Source organism: Pongo pygmaeus, chromosome 12 (assembly GCF_028885625.2).
Source record: "Pongo pygmaeus isolate AG05252 chromosome 12, NHGRI_mPonPyg2-v2.0_pri, whole genome shotgun sequence".
In the NCBI taxonomy this organism is placed as follows: Eukaryota; Metazoa; Chordata; class Mammalia; order Primates; family Hominidae; genus Pongo; species Pongo pygmaeus.
In genome coordinates, this window is record NC_072385.2 from 40,413,957 (window position 1) to 40,439,622 (window position 25,666).

The following is a 25,666-nucleotide window of genomic DNA, read 5'->3' on the forward strand; positions in this document are numbered from 1 at the left end:
ATGATCTAGCAATTTTGCTACTACTTATATACCCTCATGAAACTTTTTTTTTTTTGAGACGAAGTCTTGCTCTGTCACCCAGGCTGGAGTGCCGTGGCGCGATCTGGGCTCACTGCAAGCTCCGCCTCCCGGATTCACGCCATTCTCCTGCCTCAGCCTCCTGAGTAGCTGGGACTACAGGCGCCCGCCATCACGCCCGGCTAATTTTTTTTTTTTTTTGTATTTTTAGTAGAGACGGGGTTTCACCGTGTTAGCCAGGATGGTCTCAATCTCCTGACCTCATGATCCGCCCACCTTGGCCTCCCAAAGTGCTGGAATTATAGGCGTGAGCTACCGCGCCCTGCCACCCTCAGGAAACTCTTAAACTTGTACACCAGAAGCCACGTACAAGACTGTGTAGCATCTGTATAACCAAATCAGCTCAAATTTCCACCTATAGGTGGATACTGTATGCAGTGTTTGCAAAATAGGATATACAGTGAAGATTTGTGAACCTGTTTAAAAGAAGAGGTTATAGAAATTGTTAATATAATTATGTATAAAATATAAAAGCAGGCAAAACAAGCAAGGACTTTTAAAATGTACGTAATGGAGATTAAACAGCAAAGCAAAGCAGCATGTAACACTTATTTGCATTAGTGGTAAATTTGGTTTAGGGGAGAGAGGAGAACATGATTAGGGGCTTCTGAGGTTGCTTTCCATTTCTTGGCAATTAGTGTCTTTTTATATCCTTTAAAATATTTTATTTTGAAATCATTTCAGACTTACAGAAAAGTTGCAAAGATAGTGCAGTCAATTGCTGTATACCCTTCACCCAAATTTTCCGATGTTACCACTTTACCATATTTTTTATATTTTCTTTGTCTCTCTTGAAACTTTTTAATGTTATAATTTGTACTTAAAGCATCTCTTCCTAAAGGTTACTCTGAGAATATTTGAAACAATAAGTTAATAAAGTTTATAATACAAATGTTATTTTCTTTGCAGTTGCCTTGCCAACTAATAAGACCTCATCGAGACCTCGGACTGAGTTTTGTAGTGATGCAGGTGACTCTCCTTTGAAACCTGTCAGCTATCCAAAATCTAAAGCATCAGACAAGCGGAGTTTACTTCCACATCAGATCAGTCAGATATATGATGAATTATTTCAGATACATCTGAAACTGCAGGTAAGAACTAAATACTGAATCGAGAATTCAGAAATATTTATGTTTTAAGAACCAAGCATTTACAAAATTTGAATATATTTCATTTTAATTACTTTAGATAAGTTTGTCAAGACAAGGACGGAAGGGGACAAACTCAAATTATAGGGACTAATGAAGGGATAAATACAGTGGCTGAGAGAAAATAGAGACAGTGGCGTTTTTATTTGTAGGTGTGTGTTTCAGACTGTCTTGTATTTTATTTGATTTCCATCCCATCCTTTCTTAAGCAATAAAATCTGATAAAGTATGCTTTTTGATGTAGATGCTCTAGCTTTATTGTTTTAAGTACTTATATATAAAAAGTCCTCTTGTCAACTCTCATCAAAATTGAACTCTTAACATTTGCTTATTATCTGTCTTTGGGGTTTTTTGTTTCTAAAGTGTTTTTTTTTTTTTTTTTTTTGTGATGGAGTCTTGCTCTGTCACCTAGGCTGGAGTGCTGTGGTGTGTGATCTTGGCTCACTGTGGCCTCTGCCTTCTGGGTTCCAGTGATTCTCCTGCCTCAGCCTCCTGAGTAGCTGGGATTACAGGTGCACGCCACCCCGCCTAGCCAATTTTTTGTATTTTTAGTAGAGATGGGGTTTCACCGTGTTGGCTAGGCTGGTCTTGAACTCCTGACCTCAGGTGATCTGCCCCCATTTGGCCTCCGAAAGTGCTGGGATTACAGGCATGAGCCACAGCACCCAGCCTAAAGAGTATAATTTATATATGAAGCATCCACGAGAAGTAGAGAAGGAAGCAGAAGTGTATGTAATGCACAGTATCTGTTTGAAATTCTTCCCATTGGAAACACATGAAATAATTAAGTATTTCTTTAAAACCGGTATTTCGTTTTGTCAAAATAATTCAGATTGTAATTACCATAGCATTTTAGAAAAAGATTATTTTAGCCTAAAGTCACCAGGAAAAGTTTAGGGAGAGACTTAATCTGGTCTTTGACTGAGAAAGATAATAGTGGAAAGGGCATTCCAGGTGTAAGGAATTGTAAATGAGAGGTGTTCTGAAAAGCAGTGATTGTCCAATTGTGCATTTATTAGCCTGTCTGGAAGAAAGAAAATAATGAAAACTCAGGCTGGGTATTTTACAAGTTTTTAAGCAAAGGAGTGTCAGAGTAAAAAGTCAGGTTTTAGGAAGATTCCTTTGATAACACTTTATAGGATAAAAAAGAACAGGCAAGATTGCAAGGATATATCTGTCATTTGTAGCAAACATAAAGATGTTTAATAAGAAAAAAATGAAGTACAATGGATTAACTGGTTTAATCAGTCTATAGTTTATTTATTTTATTTATTTTTTTGAGACGGACTCTCGCTCTGTCGCCCAGGCTGGAGTGCAGTGGCGCAATCTCGGCTCACTGCAAGCTCCGTCTCCTGGGTTCTCGCCATTCTGCCTCAGCCTCCCGAGTAGCTGGGACTACAGGCACCTGCCACCACGCCCGGCTAATTTTTTTTTTTTGTATTTTTAATAGAGATGGGGTTTCACTGTGTTAGCCAGGATGGTCTCGATCTCCTGACCTCGTGATCCACCTGCCTCTGCCTCCCAAAGTGCTGGGATTACAGGCGTGAGCCACCGCGCCCGGCCAAATCAGTCTGTAGTTTAATTTGACTTTAACATTTACTTTGTAAGTCCAGCCACTGTGGAAAACACTTTGGAGGTTCCTTAAACTATAAGTAGAACTACCGTATGATCCAGCAATCCCACTCCTGGGTATATCCCTGAAAAAAGAAAACAGTGTATGGAAGAGATACCTGCACTCCCATGTTCTTTGCAGCTCTGTTCATAATAACCAAAATATGGAGTCAATCTAAGTGTCCATTGGCAGATAAAGAAAATGTGGTATCTATACACAATGGACTATTATTCAGCCATAAAAAGAATGAAATCCTGTCATTGACAGCAGCATAGATAGAATTGGAGGTCATTATATTAAGAGAAATAAGCCAGGCACAGAAGGACAGACATTGCATGTTCTCACTCATGTGGGGTGGGAACTAAAGAAGTGGATCTCATAGAAATAGAGATGGAATGGTGGTTGCCAGAGGCTGGGAGGGTAAGGGTAGCAGGGGTGAAGAGAGGTTAGTTAATGGGTACAAAAATACAGTTAGATAGGAGTAAGTTTCAGTATTTACTAGTACAATAGAGAAATTATAGTTAATGATAATTTATTGTATATTTTAAAGGAGCTAGAGAACAATTGTAATGTTCTCAACACAAAGAAAGAATAAATGTTTGAGGTAATAGATATCCCCATCACCTTGGTGGGGATGTTAAGTAGGCTGTTTGGACTTGACTTTGGAGCCTGTGAGAAAGATCTGAGCAGTTGTAGGTTGGAAACAATTAGCATATACTTGGTAATTTTAGCCATCGAGTGGATATAATTAAGCAGAAAGAGTATAAGGAATGAGAAGGAAAATTGCTCCAGCCCAAATCATAAGGAATATTAGTAATTAAGTGACAGTAGAGGAAGCAGAGCCTATAAAGGAGCCTGAGAAGCCATGGCCAGAGAGAGTTAGTGGAAAACTAGGAGAATGGTGTCATGGAAACCAATGAAGGCTCTCCTTCATTTTAAGCTGGAGGAAAGAGACAGCAGTATAAAATGCTATTGAGAGAATCAATAAAATAAGGACTGAAAAGTGACCTTTAGATTTAGTAATAGGTAAGTCATTTCAATAGAGGAATATGGGCTGAAGCCAGTCTTAAGTGAGTTGAGGAGTGATTCTGAAATGAGAGACCTCAGCAAATGTAGATGGTTGTAAAGGGGAGGAGGTGAGTGGGTGGGGCCAAGAGAGATTTTAGTTCAGATGGGGTGGGAGAGATTGAAAATAGTGGAGGGATAATCAGCAGAGCAGTCTTCACAGGATGGCTTAAGGCAATATGATTCTGAGCCTGCCTTTTTAATGAGGGAAGGAGAAGCATGTATATATGTATTTTATGAGAAAGAGATTGATGTTTTCTTCTGCCGTCTTCTGTTTTTTCCCGGTGAAGTTAGAGACCAGGCTATTCACAGAGAGTGGAATATAGGACATGATGTATTCCAAATTAATAGAATGGAGAAGGCTCAAAATAGACACTTTGGAGAATGAGGGAGAGAGAGCTGGTTGTGAACATATAAAAAGGTTTTTGGACTGCATTGAGAATCTGGTACAGGATTGAGACCATGAATTCGCAATGGGGCCACTTTTCATGGTGTGTGATTTTTTTTTTTTCTCCAGTGGTACTTAGCTGAGTAGCATGGGGCCAGGGAAGATGGTCAGTGTGCTAATCCAGACCTCATTCTTTCAGCCCAAGGTGATAGACAACAAGATGAGGGAGTGGAGGGTATAGGTAAAGTAGTGGACTATGATGTGGAAGCAGAGCATGGAATTTAAGCTGGATGGGGAACTAAATCTGCATAGTGCTGATCCATTTTGGACCCTAAATTGTCTTGCATCATCACAGTGAACTCTTACTATAGTGTCATATCATTTAAAATCAAGATGTAACTTCTGTGCAAGTTTACTTGCTATATTAGTCAAGGTACTGTAATCCAGATTGTCCTTAGGTACCCCTGTATTCCTGAAAACCACTTGGTTAAACCACAATGTCAGCCAATAGGAATATAATTTGCAGAATTTGTGACTTTTCAAGAACATTTAAGTCTGGCATTTTGATACAGTGTGAAACTGCAGCACAACAGAAATTTGCTGAAGAACTTCAAAAGCGAGAACGTTTTTTACTTGAAAGAGAACAACTGCTTTTCAGACATGAAAATGCCTTGAGTAAAATTAAAGGTGTTGAAGAAGAGGTTCTTACAAGATTTCAAATTATAAAAGAGGTAACTATATAGCCTTTGATTTTAGAGTGGTATATTTCTTCTTTTCTTCTTAGATTCACTAGTTACTAACATTTTGGCACATTTGCTTATTTCTCCTTCCCTTCCTCCTCCTCTCCACACCTACACACACACACACACACACACATATTTTTTCTGATCCATTTGAAAGCAGTTTGTAAAAATCATGATTCTGTCCCTAAATACCTCAGTATGTATCTCCTAAGAATAAAGATATTCTCCAGACCATTAGCACATCAGGAAATTAATGCTAACTAAATAACTTATTTATAGTCCGTGTTTACTTTCTCAATTGGTCTTAAGTATGTCTTTTATTGTTTGTGGGGGGGTGTTGTTTGTTTGTTTGATCAAGGAACTAGACAAGATTCATGCGTTATGTTTGGTTGTTATATCTTTTTGGTTTCTTTGAATCTAGAGCACTCAACCTCACCATCTTTGAAGAATTCAGGCCAGCAGTCTTATATGTTACATTGTGGATTTGCCTGATTGCTTCCTAACGATAATATGTAGATAAAATATTTTTGGCAAGGATATTATATAGGTGGTATAATATACCTTGCTTCATATCAAGACATATATTACTGTACATATAACTTACTTGGAGTAAAATTCATTGTTGTACATTTCTATGAGTTTTGAAAAATGCATTCAGTTTTGTAATCACAACCATCAACAAGATCAAGAGTAGTTCAACTCGCCAGCAGTTCCCTTATGCTCTCTTGTAGCTATCCCTTTCCTCCAGCATCAGCCCTTGGCAACCACTGACCTATTTTCTGTCCCAGTACATCTGCCTTTTCCAGAATGTCATGTTAATAGCATCATTTTATGATTTTTCTTTATCTTTGGTTTTCAGTAACAGTTTATTTACAGTGTTTCTTGACATGCTTTTCTTTCAGTTTGTTCTGTTTGTGGTTAACTGAGCTTCTTGAATTTGGAAAATTTTGTCTTTTGCCACATTTGGGGAATCTTCAGCCAATATTTCATCAAATATTTTTTCCACTTTCTTTCTTGTCTTCTCCTGGATCTCCAGTGACTCCTTGTGCTGTTTCCCCACAGATTTCTGAGGTGCCATTCCTTTTTTTCCCATTATTTTCTTCAGTGTTCTTCAGATAGTTTCTTGATCCATCTTAAAGTTCATTATTTCTTTTTTAATCTCCGTGTTGCTATTGAGCCCATCTAGTGAAATTTTTATTTTTGATATTTAAAAATTCTAAAATTTCAAGTTGTTTAAAAAATTTATTTTTGTTTTTCTCATAAGCATTTCTGTCTTTATATTTACGTTTATATGTATTTACTTTTACCTCATGGATCATCGTTTAAAAACTATGTATCACCTGTATCATCTCAAGATTGGGATCTGTTGGTTATCTTTTTTCTTGAGGCTTAGTCACATTGTTTGGTTCTTTGTATGTTCAGTGATTTTCAGGGTATATTCAAGACCTTCTGGTTAATGTATAGATTTTGGGTTCTGTTGTTACCCTCTGGAGAATATTGTTGATTTTAAAGCATTCAGCAATTAGATTTAGGCCTCACTTTTTTTTTTTTTTTTTTTTTTTTTTTGAGATAGTCTCGCTCTGTCATCCAGGCTGGAGTGCAGTGACACGATCTCGGCTCACTACAACCTCCACCTCTTGGGTTCAAGCGATTCTCCTGCCTTAGCCTCCTGAGTAGCTGGGAATACAGGCGCCCACCACCATGCCCGGCTAATTTTTGTATTTTTAGTAGGGATGGGGTTTCACCATGTTGGTCAGGCTGGTCTTGAATTCCTGACCTCAAGCAATCCACCTGCCTCGCCCTCCCAAAGTGCTGGGATCACAGGCATGCCTGGCCAGGCCTCAGTTTTTTCTCACCTCCTCTGGGCAGTGGTTCTCATCTCAGTTCAGCTTTCAAAGCCTTTGCAATGTTGCTGTGGAGTTGTCTTGAGCCTGTGCCTCTTAAAGGTTGGTCGGAGACTTGGGTAACAGTTTAAAATCCTAATGCATTTCTCAAAGCTTTTGCTGTGCTGCTCTGGCTGTTTTTTGTGCACGTAAAGAGGCATTGAAGTGTTAGCCAAGACTTAAGTAATAGTTTTAAACTGAGCTCCATTCTCCAAGCGTTTGCTCTACTGCTTTTGGTCTGTCCTGTGCCTGCCTGAGCGGCTCAAAGGTGAGCCCAACTTGTACAGGTTCATAAACACCAGAGTGAGAGGATCCTCTTTTTGAGTCTCTCTTCTGCGGGATTCTCCCCACACTCTGGCTCGTAGAGGCCCCTCTTCCTGATTTTCTTGCCAGGAAGACTGGTTTTCTCTCATTCTTTAGTGGACATTTTTTAGAGCTTTAGTGGAAATTTAAAAAAATAAATTTTTTTTTAAATTGTTTTAGAGACAGAGTCTCGCTGTGTTGCCCAGGCTGGAGCGCAGTAGCTATTCACAGACATCGTCATAGCTCACTGCACCCTCGAGTCATCTTCCTCCCTCGGCCTCCTGAGTGGCTGGGACTACAGATGTGCACCACTGTGCCCAGCTAGTGGAAGTTTTTGTTCTACTTCTCCATGTCTGGGACACACCCTGAGGCAAAATGTTGAGAGAAGAGGAAAAACAAAAATGCAGGAAACTTTACCGTTGAGGGTTGCTTCTACAAGTTTTCTCTCCCATCACAATGTCTTCCCCTTTTTTCTTTTCACAGTTGTCAGTTAGTTGTTTTATGGTTTATTTAGGGCTTTTAGCTATAATCAGTGGGAGAAGAGTGTATTGAGCTTATCCTGCTGTGCTAGAAATGGAATGAATATGTTTTTAATATCTTTTAGATATGGAAAAAGTTGGACAATGAAAATATTAGTTTTAAAAATAACTGTATTTGTGACTATATCCTAAGTTATTTAAGGAATTAATATAGTAATAAAGTCATACGAAGATTAACTTCTTAGAATATTGGATTTTTTTCACAGGGCTAAAAAATGCTTAGATTCTCTGATCTCTCCATTTTAGTCTTATTCTTGATTCTCTTTAGATTTGTGTATCTATTTTTATTAAGTATAAAGATAATTGCCTTATTTTCATCGTATTTATATCACTACTTGGAAGAAGGGAATTAATTCAGTTTTTTGATTTCCGGTAGGAACTTGTTTTAAAACTTTATAAGTAAATTGAGAGGGAAAGGTGAAACTATTAAGTATTCACATTTAAAATCTAAAACATGGTATCCCATTTAAATGTAATTAGAGGGGAAGTTGATTTGAATTATTTATAAAACTGATTAAGAAGAGTCAAATAGTTTGGGGCTAAGAAATTTTATTATGTATCTAACATGTTTTGAGATGAAAAGCAGGCATCAGAAATTTTAGCTGCTTTATGAGGACGAGAAATTAGTTGATTTTATGAAAGATTTCTTTCATTTCTCAAAGGTAATGTAAATTATACACTTTATAAAGCCATAAATAGCTTACTTATCTCTTGAAGAGTATCAGAAATTCTTTACTGTTTTATTATTCCATGATGTTAAACAAAATATTTCCATGAGTTTGTGTGAGTGGATTTTTCTGAGCAGAAGCAGAAAATAGACTCATTGCTACTTTGTAAATGCTAATATGTTTTAATAAGTATGTTGTAAATGCCTTTGATGTTTTGTTGTTATCTTGGTAGATTGCATGGTTTTTATAAATTACTTGCCACACTAGTCACTTGTGCTTAAATACACTGATTACAGTTTTTGTGATTGAAGGAGTTCTTACTTGTAATTAATTCACGTTCCATAGTATTAGTGATATACAATCCTTACAAGTTTTAGGTCAGAGTTTTTTTTTTTTTTCTCCTCCTAGCAACATGATGCAGAAGTTGAACACTTAACCGAAGTTCTTAAGGAAAAGAATAAAGAAACCAAGAGACTGAGGTCCTCTTTTGATGCATTAAAAGAATTGAATGATACCTTAAAAAAACAGGTAAGACCTGTTATGATATATACTGGACATAAGACATTCTAAGAAGTATATTTTATATATAACAAATTAAAGTCAACCTTAGAACACGTTTCAGCTAGAGAAAATTTGGATTACATTTGTTAGCTTTATTTTAAAATACTTCCAAATGTAAATAAAATATTCTTTAGCTTTTTGGTCTCTTCTCTTTATTTGTTCTGGCAACCAACTGACAAGCAAAAGAAAAAAAGACAAGCAAAGGAAAAAAACCTGATAACCTGAGAACTAATTACATTTTTAGGTACTGATCTCTGGCTTTAATACTTATTATTTATCACTACTTATTTAACATTCATTTATTTTTGAGTATCTGTTATATCCTAGGCATCATGCTAGACTCAGACCTTCACATTGCTCATGTTCTCATGGTTATAAACTGGTATCACATTGCAGCATACTTATATAAATAAGTATTGTAGGCCGGGCGTGGTGGCTCACGCCTGGAATCCCAGCACTTTGGGAGGCCGAGGCAGGTAGATCATGAGGTCAGGAGATCGAGACCATCCTGGCTAACACAGTGAAACCCCGTCTCTACTAAAAATACAGAAAAAAAATTAGCCGGGCGTGATGGCGGGCACCTGTAGTCCCAGCTACTCGAGAGGCTGAGGCAGGAGAATGTCGTGAACCCAGGAGGCAGAGCTTTCAGTGAGCTGAGATTGTGCCACCGCACTCCAGCCTGGGCGACAGAGCGAGACTCCGTCTCAAAAAAAAAAAAAAAAAAAAAAATTGTAATTTAGATTAACATATAATACCAGAGTTGCATAACATAAATAGTTTTGTGAGTTATGTCTATTTTTTTCCTTCCATCTGCCAGTTTTTGGCAGAAAGATGTGAAAGTAAAGGAGTATGTTAAAGAAAGACAAGAGAATGATTATGTATATATTAGATTGTGTGGGGAGTAGATGTTGGAGCAGAAATTGGAGTAAACCCCGTCACTTTGAAAATGAAAGCATTGGGCTGGGAATCGGTATGGATTATGTAACTTAAGCCTCAGACTCTCCTAGAGTTCCTTTGCCAGCTGTCCTTTTCTGTTTCTGCTTTTGTTTCCCTTTAATCTCTACTTGTTGTGATCCTCCTCCTTGGCAGTGATACATAGGTAACCTGTTTCTCACCTGATGTAATTCTTTAGCTTTCCTTATTTCATTTATGGCTGTTACTATTGGACTATGAATTTGACAGGCTGTTGTCTGTTTGGAATCCCACTTTATCCATGGAGAGATTGGTTTTTCTCGTTACAGTCTCATTCTGCCACTCTCCTGTGAGGATTTTAAAGATTCCTAGCATAGATAAACTGTTGTCCATACCTGTCTCTTAGGTTTCTGTAATCCTTAATAATTTTGCATGCAGTTGCATGAGTGTGTGGTAATTGGGGTGGACGTGTGGATTATTAAATATTTGGACCTATTGATGATTGGATTTATGAGCTAATGTGTACAAACTGAAAAAATTTGGCAGAATGCTTTTTTATAGTTTCTGTGTTAAGATTAGATCAGAGGTCAGCACACTTTTTCTGTTAAGGACTAGATAGTAAGTACTTTGGGCTTTGTAGGCCGTGTGGTCTCTCTTTCAGTGACCCAGCTCTGCCATCGTAATGCAAAAACAGCCGTAGGCAATAAGTGAATGAGCGTGGCTGTGTTCCAAAACGACTGTATTTATAAAAACAAGCAATGGGCATATTCACCCAGCTCCTGGCTAGATGAATAACATGTACTTTGAAATTACTGAAGAAAAAGATATGTTATTTCTGTGACTGACTTACATAGTAATTTATGCTAACACTGGATATACATTTTCTAATAATTTAAAAGCATTTCTCATTAAGTCTAGCCAAGCTGAGGAGGCAAGGATTAATGTTCAAGCCTCATGATGGGGAGATAGTCCCAGTGAACACCCCAAGATCTCAGTTGAAAGGAGCAGCGTTGTGCCTTGGGACTGGGTGAATTAGAGGGAGACAGAACTTTCCTAAACTGAAACCTGGCCTTGATTAAGCGCAGTTCCTGATCAGATTAAGGTGCTTACTCCTCAGTTTAAATGCCTAGCAGAGGAAAATATGTCTTTCATTCTATACAAAATTAATAAGCATGTCAAAAGACAGACTTGCATAACTGAGAATGAAGAAAAAAAACCCCAGAGAATATAAGCATACTTGCGAATGATCCAGATATTGGAATTTAACAGGCAATGACTTTAAAATAATGATTAATGTGTTCAAGAAAGTAGAAAAATAGATTGACAACTTCATTAGAGAATTCCTACCATAGGTACATTTTTGCCTATATAATAAGTCTATGGAAAGGAATTAAATTGAAATTTGAAAACTAAAAAATACATCAATTGAATTTAAGAACTCCATTGAATGGGGTTTTAAAATTATTTTTAATTGACATAATTATGCATAATTATGGAGTACAGTGATATTTGATACAGTAATGTGTAATGATCAGAGTAATTAGCTAATCCATCAGCTCAAACATTTATCATCTCTTTGTATTGGAAATAGTCAAAATCCTCTCTTTATCTATGTGAAAATATACCATAAATTGTTGATTGTAGTTATCCTGTAGTGCTATAAAGCTAGAACTTATTCCTCCTATCTGGTTCTTCTTTTTGTTTTGTTTTGTTTTTTTGAGATGAATCTCATTCTGTCGCCTAGGCAGGAGTGCAGTGGCATGATCTTGGCTCACTGCAACCTCTGCCTTCTGGACTCAAGCAATTCTCCTGCCTCAGCCTCCCGAGTATCTGGGATTACAGGCACCCACCACCACACCTGGCTAATTTTTGTATTTTTAGTAGAGACGGGGTTTCACCATGTTGGCCAGGGTGGTCTCAAACCAAGTGATCCACCTGCCTCGGCCTCCCGAAGTGCTTGGATTACAGGCCTGAGCCACTGTACCCAGCCCCTCCTATTCAGTTCTAATTTTGTGTTTGTTAACCAACTTCTCCACATTTCTTCCTTTCCACAGCCATCCCAACCTCTAGTAACCAATATTATATTCTGTACTTCTGTGAGATCAACTTGTTTTTTAGCTTCCACATGAGTAAGAACATGTGGTATTTATCATTCTGTACTTGGCTTATTTCACTTAACATAAGGTCTTTCAGGCTCATCCATGTTGCTGCAAATGATGAGATTTTGTTCTTTTTCATAGCTGAACAGTATTTCATTCTGTATGTATAAAGAAAATGTGGTTATAAAGAAAATGTATAACCACATTTTCTTTATAAATTTATCTATTGATGGACACATAAGTTGGCTACTTTCCATACTTTGGCTGTTGCAAATACTGCTGCAGTAAACATGGGAGTGCAGATATCTCTTCAGTATACTGATTTTCTTTCCTGTGAATATATACCCAGAAGTGGTATTGCAGGATCATATGGTAGTTGTGTTTTTTGTTTTTTTGGGAACCTGAATACTGTTTTTCATAACGGCTGTGTTAATTTATGTCCCCACCAACAATGTAAAAGAGTTTCCCTTCTCCACATCCTCACCAACGTTTATTACTTTTTGTCTTTTTCATAGCCTTTCTAACTGGGATGAGACTGATAACCTGATCATGGTTTCGATTTGCATTAACCTGATGATTAGTGATATTGAGCATTTTTTCATATACCTGTTGGCTCTTCGTATGCCTTTGTTTGAGAAATGTCTAGTCAGATTATTTACCCATTTTTTATTTGGATTATTTTTTTTTTGCTGTTGAGTTCCTTGTGTTGTCTGGATTTTCACCCTAGTTGGATGAATAGTTTGCATATATTTTCTCCTATTCTGCAGGTTGTCACATTATTCTTTTTATTGTTTCCAATCTCATTTGTCTGTTTTTGTTTTTGTTGTTTGTGCTTTTGAGGTCTTAGCCGTAATATCTTTGCCCAGTCGATTGTCCTGAACTATTTCCCATTTTTTCCTCTAGTAGTTTCATAGTTTTGGGTCTTATATTTCAAACTCTTTAATCCATTTTGGGTTGATTTTTGTCTGTGATGGGAGATGGGGGTCTAGTTTTATTCTTAGGCATATGGATATCCATTTCCCTCATGATTTGTTGAGGAGACTGTCATCTCCCTTATTAATGTTGTTGGCACCTTTGTAGAAAATCAGTTGGCTGTAAATGTGTGGATTTATTTCTGAGTTCTCTATGCTGTTCCATTAGTCTACATGTCTGTTTTTATGCCAGTACTATGCTGTTCTGGTTACTATAGTTTTGCAGTATATTTTGAGTTTGAGTAGTGTGATGCCTCCAGCTTTGTTGTTTTCGCACAGGATCGCTTTTGCTTTTTTGGGGTCTTTCATGATTTCATACACATTTTAGAATTTTTTTCTATTTCTGTGAAGAATGTTGTTGGTATTTTAATAAACATTATGTTGAATCTGTAGATGACTTTGGTTATTTTGACAGTATTAATTGTTCCAGTCCGTGAACATGAAATGTCTTCTTTTTGTGTGTGTGTGTGTGATCTTCAGTTTCATTCGTCAGTGTTTTATAGTTTTCATCGTGGAAATCTTTCACTTCCTTGGTTAAATTTATTCCCAGGTATTTTATTTTATTTTTGTAGTCATTGTAAACAGGATAGATTTCTTTCTTTCTTTTTCAGTTAGTTTGTTGTTAGTGTTTGGAAATGCTACTGATTTTCGTATGTTGATTTTGTGTCCTTCAACTTTACCAAATTTATCAGTTCTGAGAAATTTTTGGTGGAGTCTTTCGGTTTCTTTGCATTGAAGATCATGTCATCCAAAGAAGGACAATTTGACTCATTTCCAATTTGTGTTTGTTTGTTTGTTTGTTTGTGATGGAGTCTCACTGTGTCGCCCAGGCTGGAGTGCAGCGGCACGATATCTGCTCACTGCAACCTCCACCTCCTGGGTTCACACAATTCTCCTGCCTCAGCCTCCCGAGTAGCTGGGATTACAGGCATGCGCCACCACATCTGGCCAATTTTTGTACTTTTAGTAGAGACGGGGTTTTGCTGTGTTGGCCAGGCTGGTCTTGAACTCCTGGCCTCAGGTGATCCGCCTGCCTCGGCCTCCCATATTGCTGGGATTACAGGCATGAGTCATCACACCCAGCCTGTTATTTCCAATTTGGATGTCTTTTATTTCTTTCTCTTACTTAATTACTCTGGCTAGTACTTCTAGTACCATATTCAACAAGAGTGATGAGAATGAGCATCCTTGTCTTGTTCTAGTTCTTAGAGGAAAAATTTTCAGCTTTTCCCTGTTCAGTATGATGTTAATTGTGTGTTTGTTATATATAGCTTTTAATGTGTTGAAGTACATTCCTTCTGTACCTAATTTTTTGAGAGTTTTTACTGTGAAGAGATGTTGTTGAATTTTATCAAATACTTTTTTCTGTGTCTATTGAAATGATCGTAAGGTTTTTATATTTCATTCTGTTATACTTTTCATTCTGTTAAAACGTGATTATCACATTTTTTTATTTGCATATTTGAGCCTTCCTGTGTCCCTGGGATAAATCTCACTTGGTTATGGTATATTATCTTTTTGGTATGTTGTTGAATTTGGTTTGCTAATATTTTGTTGAGGATTTTTGCATCTGTGTTCATCAGGAATATTGGCCTGGAGTTTTCTTGTTGTGTCTTGGTTTGGTTTTGGTATCATGGTAGTGCTGGCTTTGTACAATGAGTTTGGAAGAATTCTCTACCCTTCAGTTTTTTGGGATAGTTTGAGAAGAATTGGTGTTTGTTCTTTAAAAATTTTAATTCAGCAGTGAAGCCATTTAGTGAATTTAAAAGTACAGTTCAGCAGTGAAGCCATTTAGTTCGGGCTTTTCTTCGTTGGGAAACTTTTTACTACAATTCAATCTTGTTACTTATGATTGGTCTGTTCTAGTTTTCTGTTTCTTCTTGGTTCAGTCTTACGTTACATGTGCCTAGGAGTTTATCCATTTCCTCTAGGTTTTCCAGTTTGTTGGCATATAGTTGTTTCATAATGATCTCTGTAGTCTCTAGTGATCCTTGTATTTCTGTGGTACCGCTTGTAATGTCTCTCTTTTTGTTTCCGATTTTTCCGATTTTATCTATTTGGGTCTTTTCTCCTTTTTTCTTTTCTTTTTTTTCTTTCTTCTTTCCTTCTTCCCTTCCTCCCCTCCCTCCCCTCCCTCTGCCTTCCTTACCCCCCTACCCCTGCCTTCCTTTTCTATTTCCTTCCCTTCCTTCCCTTGCTCCTTGCTACTATTTCTTCTCTCCCTTTTCTTTCTTTCCCTTTTTTTTTTTTTTTTGATTGTCTCCCTCTGTCTCCCAGGCTGAAGTGCAGTGGCATGACCATGGCTTACTGTAGCCTTAACCTCCAGGGCTTAAACCACCCTTCTGCTTCAGCCTCCTTAGTAGCTGGGACTGCAGGCATGCACCACTACCTGTACTTAATTTTTTAATTTTGTTGTAGAGATGAGGTCTTATTGTGTTGCTGAGGCTGGTCTTGAACTGGGCTCAAGTGATCCTCCTGCCTCACCCTCCCAAAGTGCTGGGATTACAGGTGTGAGCTACTGCACTCAGCCTCTTCTTTTTTCTTAGGTTTTTTTATTTTTTCAAAAAGCCACTTTTCATTTTTTAAGAAAATTATTTTAAATTCAGAGGGTGCATGTGCAGCTTTGTTACATGGATATATTGTGTAACAGTGAGGTCTGGGCTTCTAAAATGTACTCTTCACTCAAATAGTGAACATTGTACCCAGTAGGTTAATTTTCAACCCCTACCCCTCTCCCCCCTTCCCTTTTGGAGTCCCTAGTATCTGTTATTTCCATATGTGTGTACCCATTGTTTATCTTTGACTTATAAATGAGAACATACAGTATTCAATTTTCTGTTTCTAAGTTATTTCACTTAGGATTAATGACCTCCAGCTCCATCCATGTTGCTGCAAAAGACATGATTTCATTCTTTACTATGGCCACATAGTATTCTATTCATGGTGTATATATATCACAAATTTTATTATAAGATACCATAAGCAATATAATAAAAAAATAATTGGATACCCAGGAATAAATCTAAAGAGAGATGTGCAAGACATCTCTACTTGAAAACTACAAAACATTATTAAAAGAAAATAAAACCTAAATAAATTGAAGATATGTTCATGGATAGGAAGACTCAATATTCTTCCTATCCATATATAGGAAGACTCAATATTCTTCCTATACATATATAGGAAGTCAGTTCTTCCATATATATATACATATCAGTATATACACAGACACATATACACATAATCCAAGTAATGCAATCCCAGTTATAGCTCATTGCACTGCATACTTAGGATTTTATACTTTTCTTTATATATGTTATAGTTCAAATAACAATGTACTTATTAATAAAAACATTTTCACTAAAATATATGTATATGCTTTTAAGACATCTGGAGTCTTGTACATTTTTCATAAAGTGAAGTAAATGATCTTACAAACCGTTAATATTTTAGGGAAAAACGACAACTTCAGTTGTGATCTAAGTTAATCATGAATGCTGTCTCTGTTTTGTTACATTGGTTAGTAATATCGAGCAGATTAGATAGTAGATTGGGAAACCCTTAGTATGAAACCAGTTGAAGGTTTATATTGAAATATCTAACTTTTTCTACCCTTTAGTTAAATGAAGCAAGTGAAGAAAACAGGAAGATAGACATTCAGGCTAAAAGAGTTCAAGCTCGTTTAGATAATTTACAGGTAAGTTGCCTGTTCTTCTCTACGGACACAAGTATGTTTTTAGATGATTGCCTTTGAGTTTACTCATTTTGATACAATTGTCCTTTAATTCATGCATATATACTGTTGCAGAGGAAGTACGAGTTTATGACAATACAGAGATTGAAAGGAAGTTCCCATGCTGTTCATGAAATGAAAAGTTTAAAACAAGAAAAAGCACCAGTTTCAAAAACTTACAAGGTAAGTTTGAATTATGATTTGATATGATTGAAAATTTCTCGGCTGGGCGCGGTGGCCCACACCTGTAATCCCAGCACTTTGGGAGGCCAAGATGGGCGGATCACAATGTCAGGAGATCGAGATCATCCTGGCCAACATGGTGAAACCCCGTTTCTACTAAAAATACAGAAAATTAGCCAGGCATGGTGGCACATGCCTGTAGTCCCAGCTACTCGAGAGGCTGAGGCAGGAGAATTGCTGGAACCTGGGAGGTGGAGGTTGCAGTGAGCCGATATTGCGCCACTGCACTCCAGCCTGGGCGACAGAGCGAGACTCTGTTAAAAAAAAAAAAAAAAAAAAAAAAAGAAAATTTCTCCAATGGAAAGCCAGGAAGATTTCTCTTGTGCTTTAATCTTTTCTCTTTGATTTAGCAAACATTCTTTTTGGAATGTTTGCTATGGAAGGGATTCACCATAATAATTTTTTAATAGGGAAATATCTCAAGAATATTTAAAATATACTTTCATTTACAAAAACAAAACTATTATATTTCAGCAGTGTTTCAGGTACAGTATCATTGACACATCATTAATGGCTTTATTGCTTAGTATGTTTTAACACTTCACAAGCATTTGCTATTATATTTCAGTCAAGACTACAACCCATCCCTGAATGGATTTCCATGTATCTTTTTTTCCCTAAGAATTTTTAAAATTTGAGATATAAATTACATATGGTAACATAATGCAGAAATCCTTTAGTGTAAAGTTTGATTAATTTTGATAAATATTTCATGTTGTCTACAACCAAATACAGAATACTTCCACTATCCTAGAATATAGAACTTTCCACTATCCTAGAAAGTTCTCTAATACCCTTTCTTGGTCATTCTTTTCTGCCAGAAGTTTTGCAGAAATTTGTTTTGCCTGTTTGAGACATTTGGTCAGTGGAATTGTATTGTGTGTACTTGTTTGTGTAAGGCTTTTCTCAGCATAATTATGAGTGTATCAGTAGTTTGTTCCTTACTATTGCTCAATAGTATTTCGTTGTATGACTGTATCAGAGTTTGTTCCTTCATTCTTCTATTGATAGACACCTGGGCTTTTTCTAGTTTTTGTCTGCAATAAATAAAGCTGCTACGAATATTGATGTACAGGGTTTTTATGGATGTATGTTTTCATTTCTTTTGGATATATACCAGGACTACAATTTCTGGGTCATAAGGTAGATAAAGGTAGATGTATGTTTTTAAGAAACTGACAGTTTTCCAAATTGGTTGTACTGTTTTATACTCCCATTAACAGTGTATCAAAGTTTTGGTTGCTCCACAACCTTGTCAACATTTGGTTTTTTCAATTTTGTTCATTTTGACCCTTCCAATGGGTGTGTAGTAGTATCTTATTATGGGCTTTGATCATTTTGATATTTTGATAAATTTTCTTGTTCTTTATAAATTGAGAAAATTGGAGTAAATTGAAAAGGTACAGATTTTATATTCAGGGACTGAAGATAATTGAAGTTTTCGTCTAAAGGGAGTTAGTTTCTATTTGAAAAAAATTGAGAAAGTGAAAAATTGCTCTTCAGAATAATGTGGTAATGCTACTATTTATCATTTTGTCTTTAGTCATTCTGATTTTGTGGATTGCCATCGGCTTAATGTTGCCTTTTTATTAATTTGCTTTTATATTTCTCTGTCTTTGAATTTCTTTGTTTTTTTATTTTTTAATTTATTAATATTTTTAATTTTATTTTTTTTGAGATGGGGTCTCACTGTGTCACCCAGGCTGGAGTGCAGTGGCGCAACCTTGGCTCACTGCAACCTTTGCCTTCTGGGTTCAAGCCTCCCGAAGAGATGGGATTACAGGCGCCCACCACCACGCCTGGCTAATTTTTGTATTTTTAGTAGAGACAGCGTTTCACCATGTTGGCTAGGCTGGTTTCAATCTCCTGACCTCTGGTGATCCACCTGCCTCTGACTCCCAAAGTACTGGGATTATAGGCATGAGCCACCACACCTGGCCTCCAGATTTAAAAAAAAATAAATTTAACATAGTTCCCTGCTTAAGGTGGATATGTGTAGTAGTATCTTATTAAAAAAATATATTGAATTAAATTAGAAATGTGTTTTGTAATAATAGTCTAATTAAATTTATAAATTACTTTGTTATTTTACTTTTCATTCTGGTAGGCTGTCAGGACAAGATTTCTAGGAAAAAAATGTTCATATGTGTATTGAATGATATACTGAAAAGACAAAGTAACAATTTTTGTGAGAAGAAAAAGATAAGTTTCATAGTGGAAGTTCTTTAGCTCTGGAAACCTTTAATTTTTTTAGAGTCTTTTAATTGTGGTGATTTCATGCTCTTGAGTTAAGGCTAATTTTACTTTTTTTCCTTCTTATCAAACTTGGATAAAGAATTTTTATGAAAAGTTTTAGTAATAAGGTACAGTTATTTCAACTTCCTGATTATGACTTTTCTTGCCTTCTCTCAGTTGTTATTTAACATGTTTTTAATATTAGTTGGAGAGGTTTTTGGTGTTTTTTTTTTTGTTTTTTGAGATGGAGTCTTCCCCTTTTGCCCAGATTGGTGTGCAGTGGTGCGATCTTGGCTCACTGCAGCCTCCACCTCCTGGGTTCAAGTGATTCTCCTGCCTCAGCCTTCCAAGTAGCTGGGATTACAGGCATGCGCCACCATGCCCAGCTAATTTTTGTATTTTTAGTACAGACAGGTTTTGCCATGTTGGCCAGGCTGGTCTCGAACTCCTAGGGAACGTCAGGTGATCCACCCACCTCAGCCTCCCAAAGTGGTGGGATTACAGGCTTGAGCCACTGCACCAGGCAAGTTGGGGAGGTTTGATTTGAAATTCTTTTGTTTGTTTGGAGAAGCTCTGTCCTTAACACATTTTAGTGAATTACTTTAGTCAAATTATTCTTATTACTTACCAAATTTAAGGCTTGTCTTTGAAGTTTTATGAAGTTGTGAACTGAAATAAATGATTTAATTTTTGACATATAGGTACCACTTAATGGGCAAGTTTATGAACTTTTAACTGTCTTCATGGATTGGATTTCGGATCATCATCTTAGCAAAGTGAAACATGAAGAATCTGGAATGGATGGTAAAAAACCACAACTCAAATTTGCTTCCCAGAGAAATGATATTCAGGAGAAGTGTGTAAAGGTTTGTTTTTTAATTTGAAATATGTGATTCAGAATATATGAAGATTAAAAAAGGAAAAGCCAGGGCCAGGCACAGTGGCTCACGTCTGTAATCCCATCACTTTGGGAGTTCGAGGTGGGCAGATCACCTGAGGTCAGGAGTTTAAGACCAGCCTGGGCAACATGGTGCAACCCCGTCTCTACTAAAAATACAAAAAATAAGTGGGCATTTTGGCACGTGCCTGTAATCTCAGCTATTTGGGAGGCTGAGGCAGGAGAAACGCTTGAATCTGGGAGGTGGAGGTTGCAGTGAGCCAAGATTGCACCACTGCACTCCAGCCTGGGCAACAGAGCAAGACTCTGTTTCCAAAGAAAAAAACAAAAAACAAATTTGAGGGGCTGCCTCTGATGAGGCCCTTCTTCCTGGTCTCCTGCAGAGTCCAGAGGTGATGCAGGGTATCACATGGCTAGGGGGCTGAGTGTGCTAGCTAAGGTCTCTCTCCCTTTTATAAAGCCACCAGTCCAATTCCCATCATAATCCATTAATCCATTAACCCTTGGATGAATTAATCCTTTCATGAGGGCATCCCTCATAACCCAGTCACCTGTTTTTTAAAAAGCTTTTGTTTTAGAGATGGGGTCTCCTTGTGTCACCTAGGCTGGAGTGCAGTGGCCCAGTCATTGCTTACTGCAGCCTCCAAACTCCTAGCCTCAAGTAGTCTTCCTGCCTCATCCCATTGAGTCGGGGCTACACCACCTTGCCAGCTAATTTTTAAAAAAATTTTTGTAGAGATCAGACCTGGCTTCATTGCTCAGGATGATCTTGAACTCTTAGCTTCAAGCATTCCTCCTGCCTTGGCCTCCCAAAGTGTTGTCATTACAGATGTGGGCCACTGTGCCCAGACCCAGTCACTTCTTAAAGGCCCCACTTAGCAATACTGTCATATTGGGAATTAAGTTTCAACATGACTTTTGGAGGAAACAAACGTTCAAACCATAGCACACGGCAAAAGGGAATTAAAGTTGCTTATCAGCTGACCTTAAAATAGGGAGATTATCCAGGATTATGTGGGTGGTCCTGATAGTCACATAAACTTTTTAAACCGGAAGGATTCAGAAGAGTAGGTCAGAGACTCAACCCCCTCTTGCTGGCTTTTGAAGATGGAGAAAGAGGGCCATGAGACATGGAATTCAGATAATCTTTTTTCTTTTCTTTTTTTTTTTGAGACGGAGTTTTGCTTTGTTGCCAGGCTGGAGTGCAGTGGTGCCATCTTGGCTCACTGCAGCCTCCACCTCCCGGGTTCAAGTGATTCTCCTGCCTCAGTCTCCCAAGTAGCTGGGACTACAGGTGTGCGCCACCACGCCCAGCTAATTTTTGTATTTTTAGTACAGACGGGGTTGCACCGTGTTGGCCAGGATAGTCTCGATCTCTTGACCTCGTGATCCGCCTGCCTCGGCCTCCCAAAGTGCTGGGATTACAGGCATGAGCCACCATGCCCAGCCATCAGATATCTTCTGGAAGCTGGGAATTGCCCTCAGCTGACAGTCACAAAGGACATACAAATCTCAGTGCTCTAACTGCAGCAAACTGGATTCTACATGCAACTTGAATAAGCAAGGAAATGGATCCTCCCTTAGCCTCCAGAAAGGAACACAGCTCTGTATATACGTTGATTTTGGCTGGCTGAGACCCATTTTAGACTTCTGAACCTACAGAAGTGTAAAATAATGAATTTGTGTTGTTTAAATGTTAAGTTTGTGGTATTTGTTATGGCAGCAATAGGACATAAGTACACCTTTGTTTGGAATTTTGTCTCTTAGTACCTACATCAGTTATTTCCCTAAATCTAGCCTTATTTTAGAAGTAACTGCCAATTAGGAAGGCCTGCTGTATTAAAGTTCTGCAGAGAAATTTTGTTAGAACTAGATGAGGGCTGGGCACGGTGGCTCATACCTGTAATCCTTGCACTTTGGGAGGTTGAAGTGGGAGGATCTCTTGAGCCTAGGGGTTTGAGATCAGCTTCGGCAACATGGCGACACCCCATCTCTACAAAAAATACAAAAATTAGCCAGGCGTGGTAGCACGTGCCTATAACCCCAGTTCCCTGGGAGGCTGAGGTGGTAGGATCACCTGAACCTGGGGAGGTCGAGGCTGCAGTGAGCTGTGATTGTACCACTGTACTCCAGCCTGGGCAACAGAGTGAGACCCTGTCTGAAGAAAAATAATGAAACCGGGATCATGTAATACTGTGTTTTTATATTAGTCTAATAGCACAAGAGAATAATATTTAGCACATGTATTTCTCAGGATTCATTTTAACATCTGTAAATAAAAAGTTGTCTGTTGACATGTTCAGGATTTACAGTTTCTATTAAGCCTAGATCCTTTCAGTTAAAATATTGCTTTCAACTTAATTACTATATATTAATAAAGGTAGAACAATTTTAAGGTGTATAAATAAGCTTTTAAATATAATAATAGAAGAGTAAGTAGTACCAGATTAACTAATTAAATACTTGTGGCCATCACAAGCAGGTATTCACATCTCTTTAGGAAGATGTAAAATTTGTAATTTTAAATAATGTAACCTTATCTTAAAATCTTTTTTTTGTTATAGGACTCTTATTAACCACTTGGGCAAGCATTATATTTATTCTAAGAATACTAGTATAACTCAAAATATTTTAGCAAAGTAATCTCTTCAGAAATTACCTTTGGAAATTTCTGACAGTTTTTTTTTGTGTGTGTGTATTTGATCACAGTTATAACTTACTTAAGGATGGATTTAATATTTAAAAACACCTAAAGCCATTGAGGAGTAAATTTGATATACTGGGTATACCTTACAAGACTGATTTTCTTGTGTGATTCAGTAACATAAGGGTGGAATATTATCAAAGAAATTGAGATATGAAAATTCAGTACAACCTGAGGTGGAAGGTACTATGTGTTACAAGTAATGATTGTAAAATTCGGCTATAAGACTAACTTCATCAACATGTTGGAGTAGGAAGTTTCAGGCCCTTATTCCTCCATGGAAACACCAAGTTAATTTCAATATAATGACAAGGACGTGTTAGTGAGAATTGTAGAGATCAGTTGAGAAGCTGCAGCACTCAGGCTAAAACATTAAAAAGAAGGGTCTCCTTCAAAAGGAGTGGAAAAGTTTGTGGCATTTTGCATATGGGTTCCCCTGCCAGTGTAGTGCAGTGCAACCAGGAGGAAATTTCCTATCCCCTACCTTCTCCCTTGGGACAGAAACAAAATAATGGACTGCATGTTCAATATTTTGGCTTATCCAAAGTCTGCCCACAGGACTGGTCTGCATCTCGTCTCACTCAGAGTGCTGAAGGGAATGGTAGCATAGTTTGGAAGCTGCAGGAAACAGAAGTGATTGCTGCAGCACGTAAGAGCTGCAGAGATCTGCACTTCTGCTGGAAGAGATCTGAGGGACACAGCGATTATGGGTTTCTGAGAGGAAACAGCGATAAGTTGCTAGGGAAATTAAGACTGTCAGAAACACACATAGAAGCCCAGAGAAGACACATGTCTCAGAAAAATTTGGATGGTCCCAAAACCTCTAACTGGGCTGATTCATGAATGTGTTTCCCTGTATGAAGCCAGTTGTAAAGACTTAGAAAGGTATTTGTTTTCTGTTTTTTTCAAATGCCCAAATACGCATTAAAAAAGGATCAGAAGGCATACAAAGGAACAAGGACATTGATCAAATCAAAGAAGAAAACAAAGCTTCAGAAACTTACCCTAAAGAAATGCAGATCTCTGAACTTTGTGATATATGATTTAAAAACTGTAACCGACAATTTAAAAACTGAAAGAGAACACAAAAAACTAAGCAAAGTCAGGAAAATGATGCAAGAACAAAGTGACAGTATAAACTAGAAGATACAAATTATAAGAAAGAACCAAATAAATTCTGGAGCTGAAAAATACAATATCTGAACTGTAAAAGTCAACAGCAGACTTGATTACGCAGAAGACATCAACACACTTGAAGACAGATAATCTAAAATTGAGTCAGAGGCTGGGCACAGTGGCTTACATTTATAATCTCAGTGCTTTGGGAGGCCAAGGCAGGAGGGTCACTTGAAGCCAGGTGTTCAAGACCAGCCTGGTCAACATAGTGAGACCCCATGTATACAAAAAGTTCTAACGAAATAATAAAATTATGTCAGAGGAGCAAAGAGAAAAAAATGAAGGAAAGTAACGACAGTCTAAGGGACTTATGGGAGATCATCAAGTGAACCACTATACATGTAATGTAAGTCTTAGCATAAGAAGAGAGAAGGAGAAGGGGGAGAGAGCTTATTTGTAGAAACAGTGGCTGAAAATGTCCCAAACTTTCCTTTTTTTGAGGAAAGAAATGGGCATACAAGTTCAAGAAACTCAAGGAACTCCAGAGAGGACAATTCCAAAGACACCCCCTCTAAGATACATTATAATCAAATTGTCAAAAGTAAAATACAAAGAGAATCTTTTAAATTGACAAGAGAAAAGCAGCTGGTCATGTTCAAGGGAGTTCTATAAGAATTTCAGCAGATTTCTCAGTAGAAACCTTGCAGGCCAACAGTCAGTGGGGTGATACATTCAAAGTGCAAAAAAAAAAAAAAAAAAACAAAACAAAAAAACTGTTAACCAAGAGTACTATATCCAGCTAAACCGTCCTTAAGACTTTCTCAGATAAACAGTAGTTGAGGGAGTTCAGTAACCATTACACCTGCCCTATAAAAATTACTAAAGAGAGTCCTTCAGGTTGAAATGAAAGCACGCTACACAGCAACATGAAGCCATATAAAAGTATAACATTCTGTGTTAAAGGCAAATAAATGGACAAATATAGTAAGTAGCATATATTATCATAATCCTGGTATATAAGTTGATTTTTAATTCTTGCATAGAATGTAACAGACAAAAGTATTAAAAAAAAAACTGTAAGTCTATGTTAGGGGTTAATACAACATATAAAAATATAATTTGTGGCCGGGTGCAGTGGCTCACGCCTGTAATCCCAGCACTTTAGGAGGCTAAGGTAGGTGGATCACCTGAGGTCAGGAGTTTGAGACCAGCCTGGCCAACATGGTGAAACCCCGTCTCTACTAAAAGTATAAAAATTAGCCAGGCATGGTCGTACGTGCCTGTAATCCCAGCTACTTTTGAGGCCGAGGCAGGAGAATTTCTTGAACTTGGGAGGCGAAGGTTGCATTGAGCTGATATCATGCCATTGCACTCCAGCCTGGGCAACAGGGTGAAACTCCGTCTCAAAAAAAAATAGAATTTGTGACATCAGTAACATAAAGTGGGAATGTGGAGCCATAATGGTGCAGAGTTATTGTATTCAGTTGACATTATTGATGTAAAATAGTTATAACTTTAAGATGTTTTATGTAATTGATTGCAAAGAAAATACTTATAGAATATACAGAAAAGCAAATGAAAAGGGAATCTAAGCTTGTAACACACACAAAAATCAGTGAAACCCAAAGGCAGTAAGAGAGGAAAGGAGGGACAAAAAAGCTACAAATACAGAAAAAATTAACAAAATGGTAATAGTATGTCCTTCCTGGCCGGGTGCAGTGCCTTATGCCTCTAATCCCAGTACTTTGGGAGGCTGAGGCAGGTGGA

General features: G+C 37.5%; 1 protein-coding gene across 19 annotated transcripts in view; it reads left to right on the forward strand.

Annotated features, from left to right (window-relative positions):
- The window catches only part of CCDC138 (coiled-coil domain containing 138), a 100,338-nt gene that overhangs the window by 7,745 nt on the left and 66,927 nt on the right, over window positions 1-25,666 (forward strand). For all 19 annotated transcript variants that reach the window (XM_054475321.1, XM_063648530.1, XM_063648525.1 and 16 more), the window contains 6 exons: window positions 988-1,169; window positions 4,864-5,022; window positions 8,836-8,955; window positions 16,590-16,667; window positions 16,779-16,886; window positions 19,883-20,047. In XM_054475321.1, the coding sequence (XP_054331296.1) occupies window positions 988-1,169; window positions 4,864-5,022; window positions 8,836-8,955; window positions 16,590-16,667; window positions 16,779-16,886; window positions 19,883-20,047 (812 nt within the window). The remainder of the gene's footprint in view (window positions 1-987; window positions 1,170-4,863; window positions 5,023-8,835; window positions 8,956-16,589; window positions 16,668-16,778; window positions 16,887-19,882; window positions 20,048-25,666) is intronic.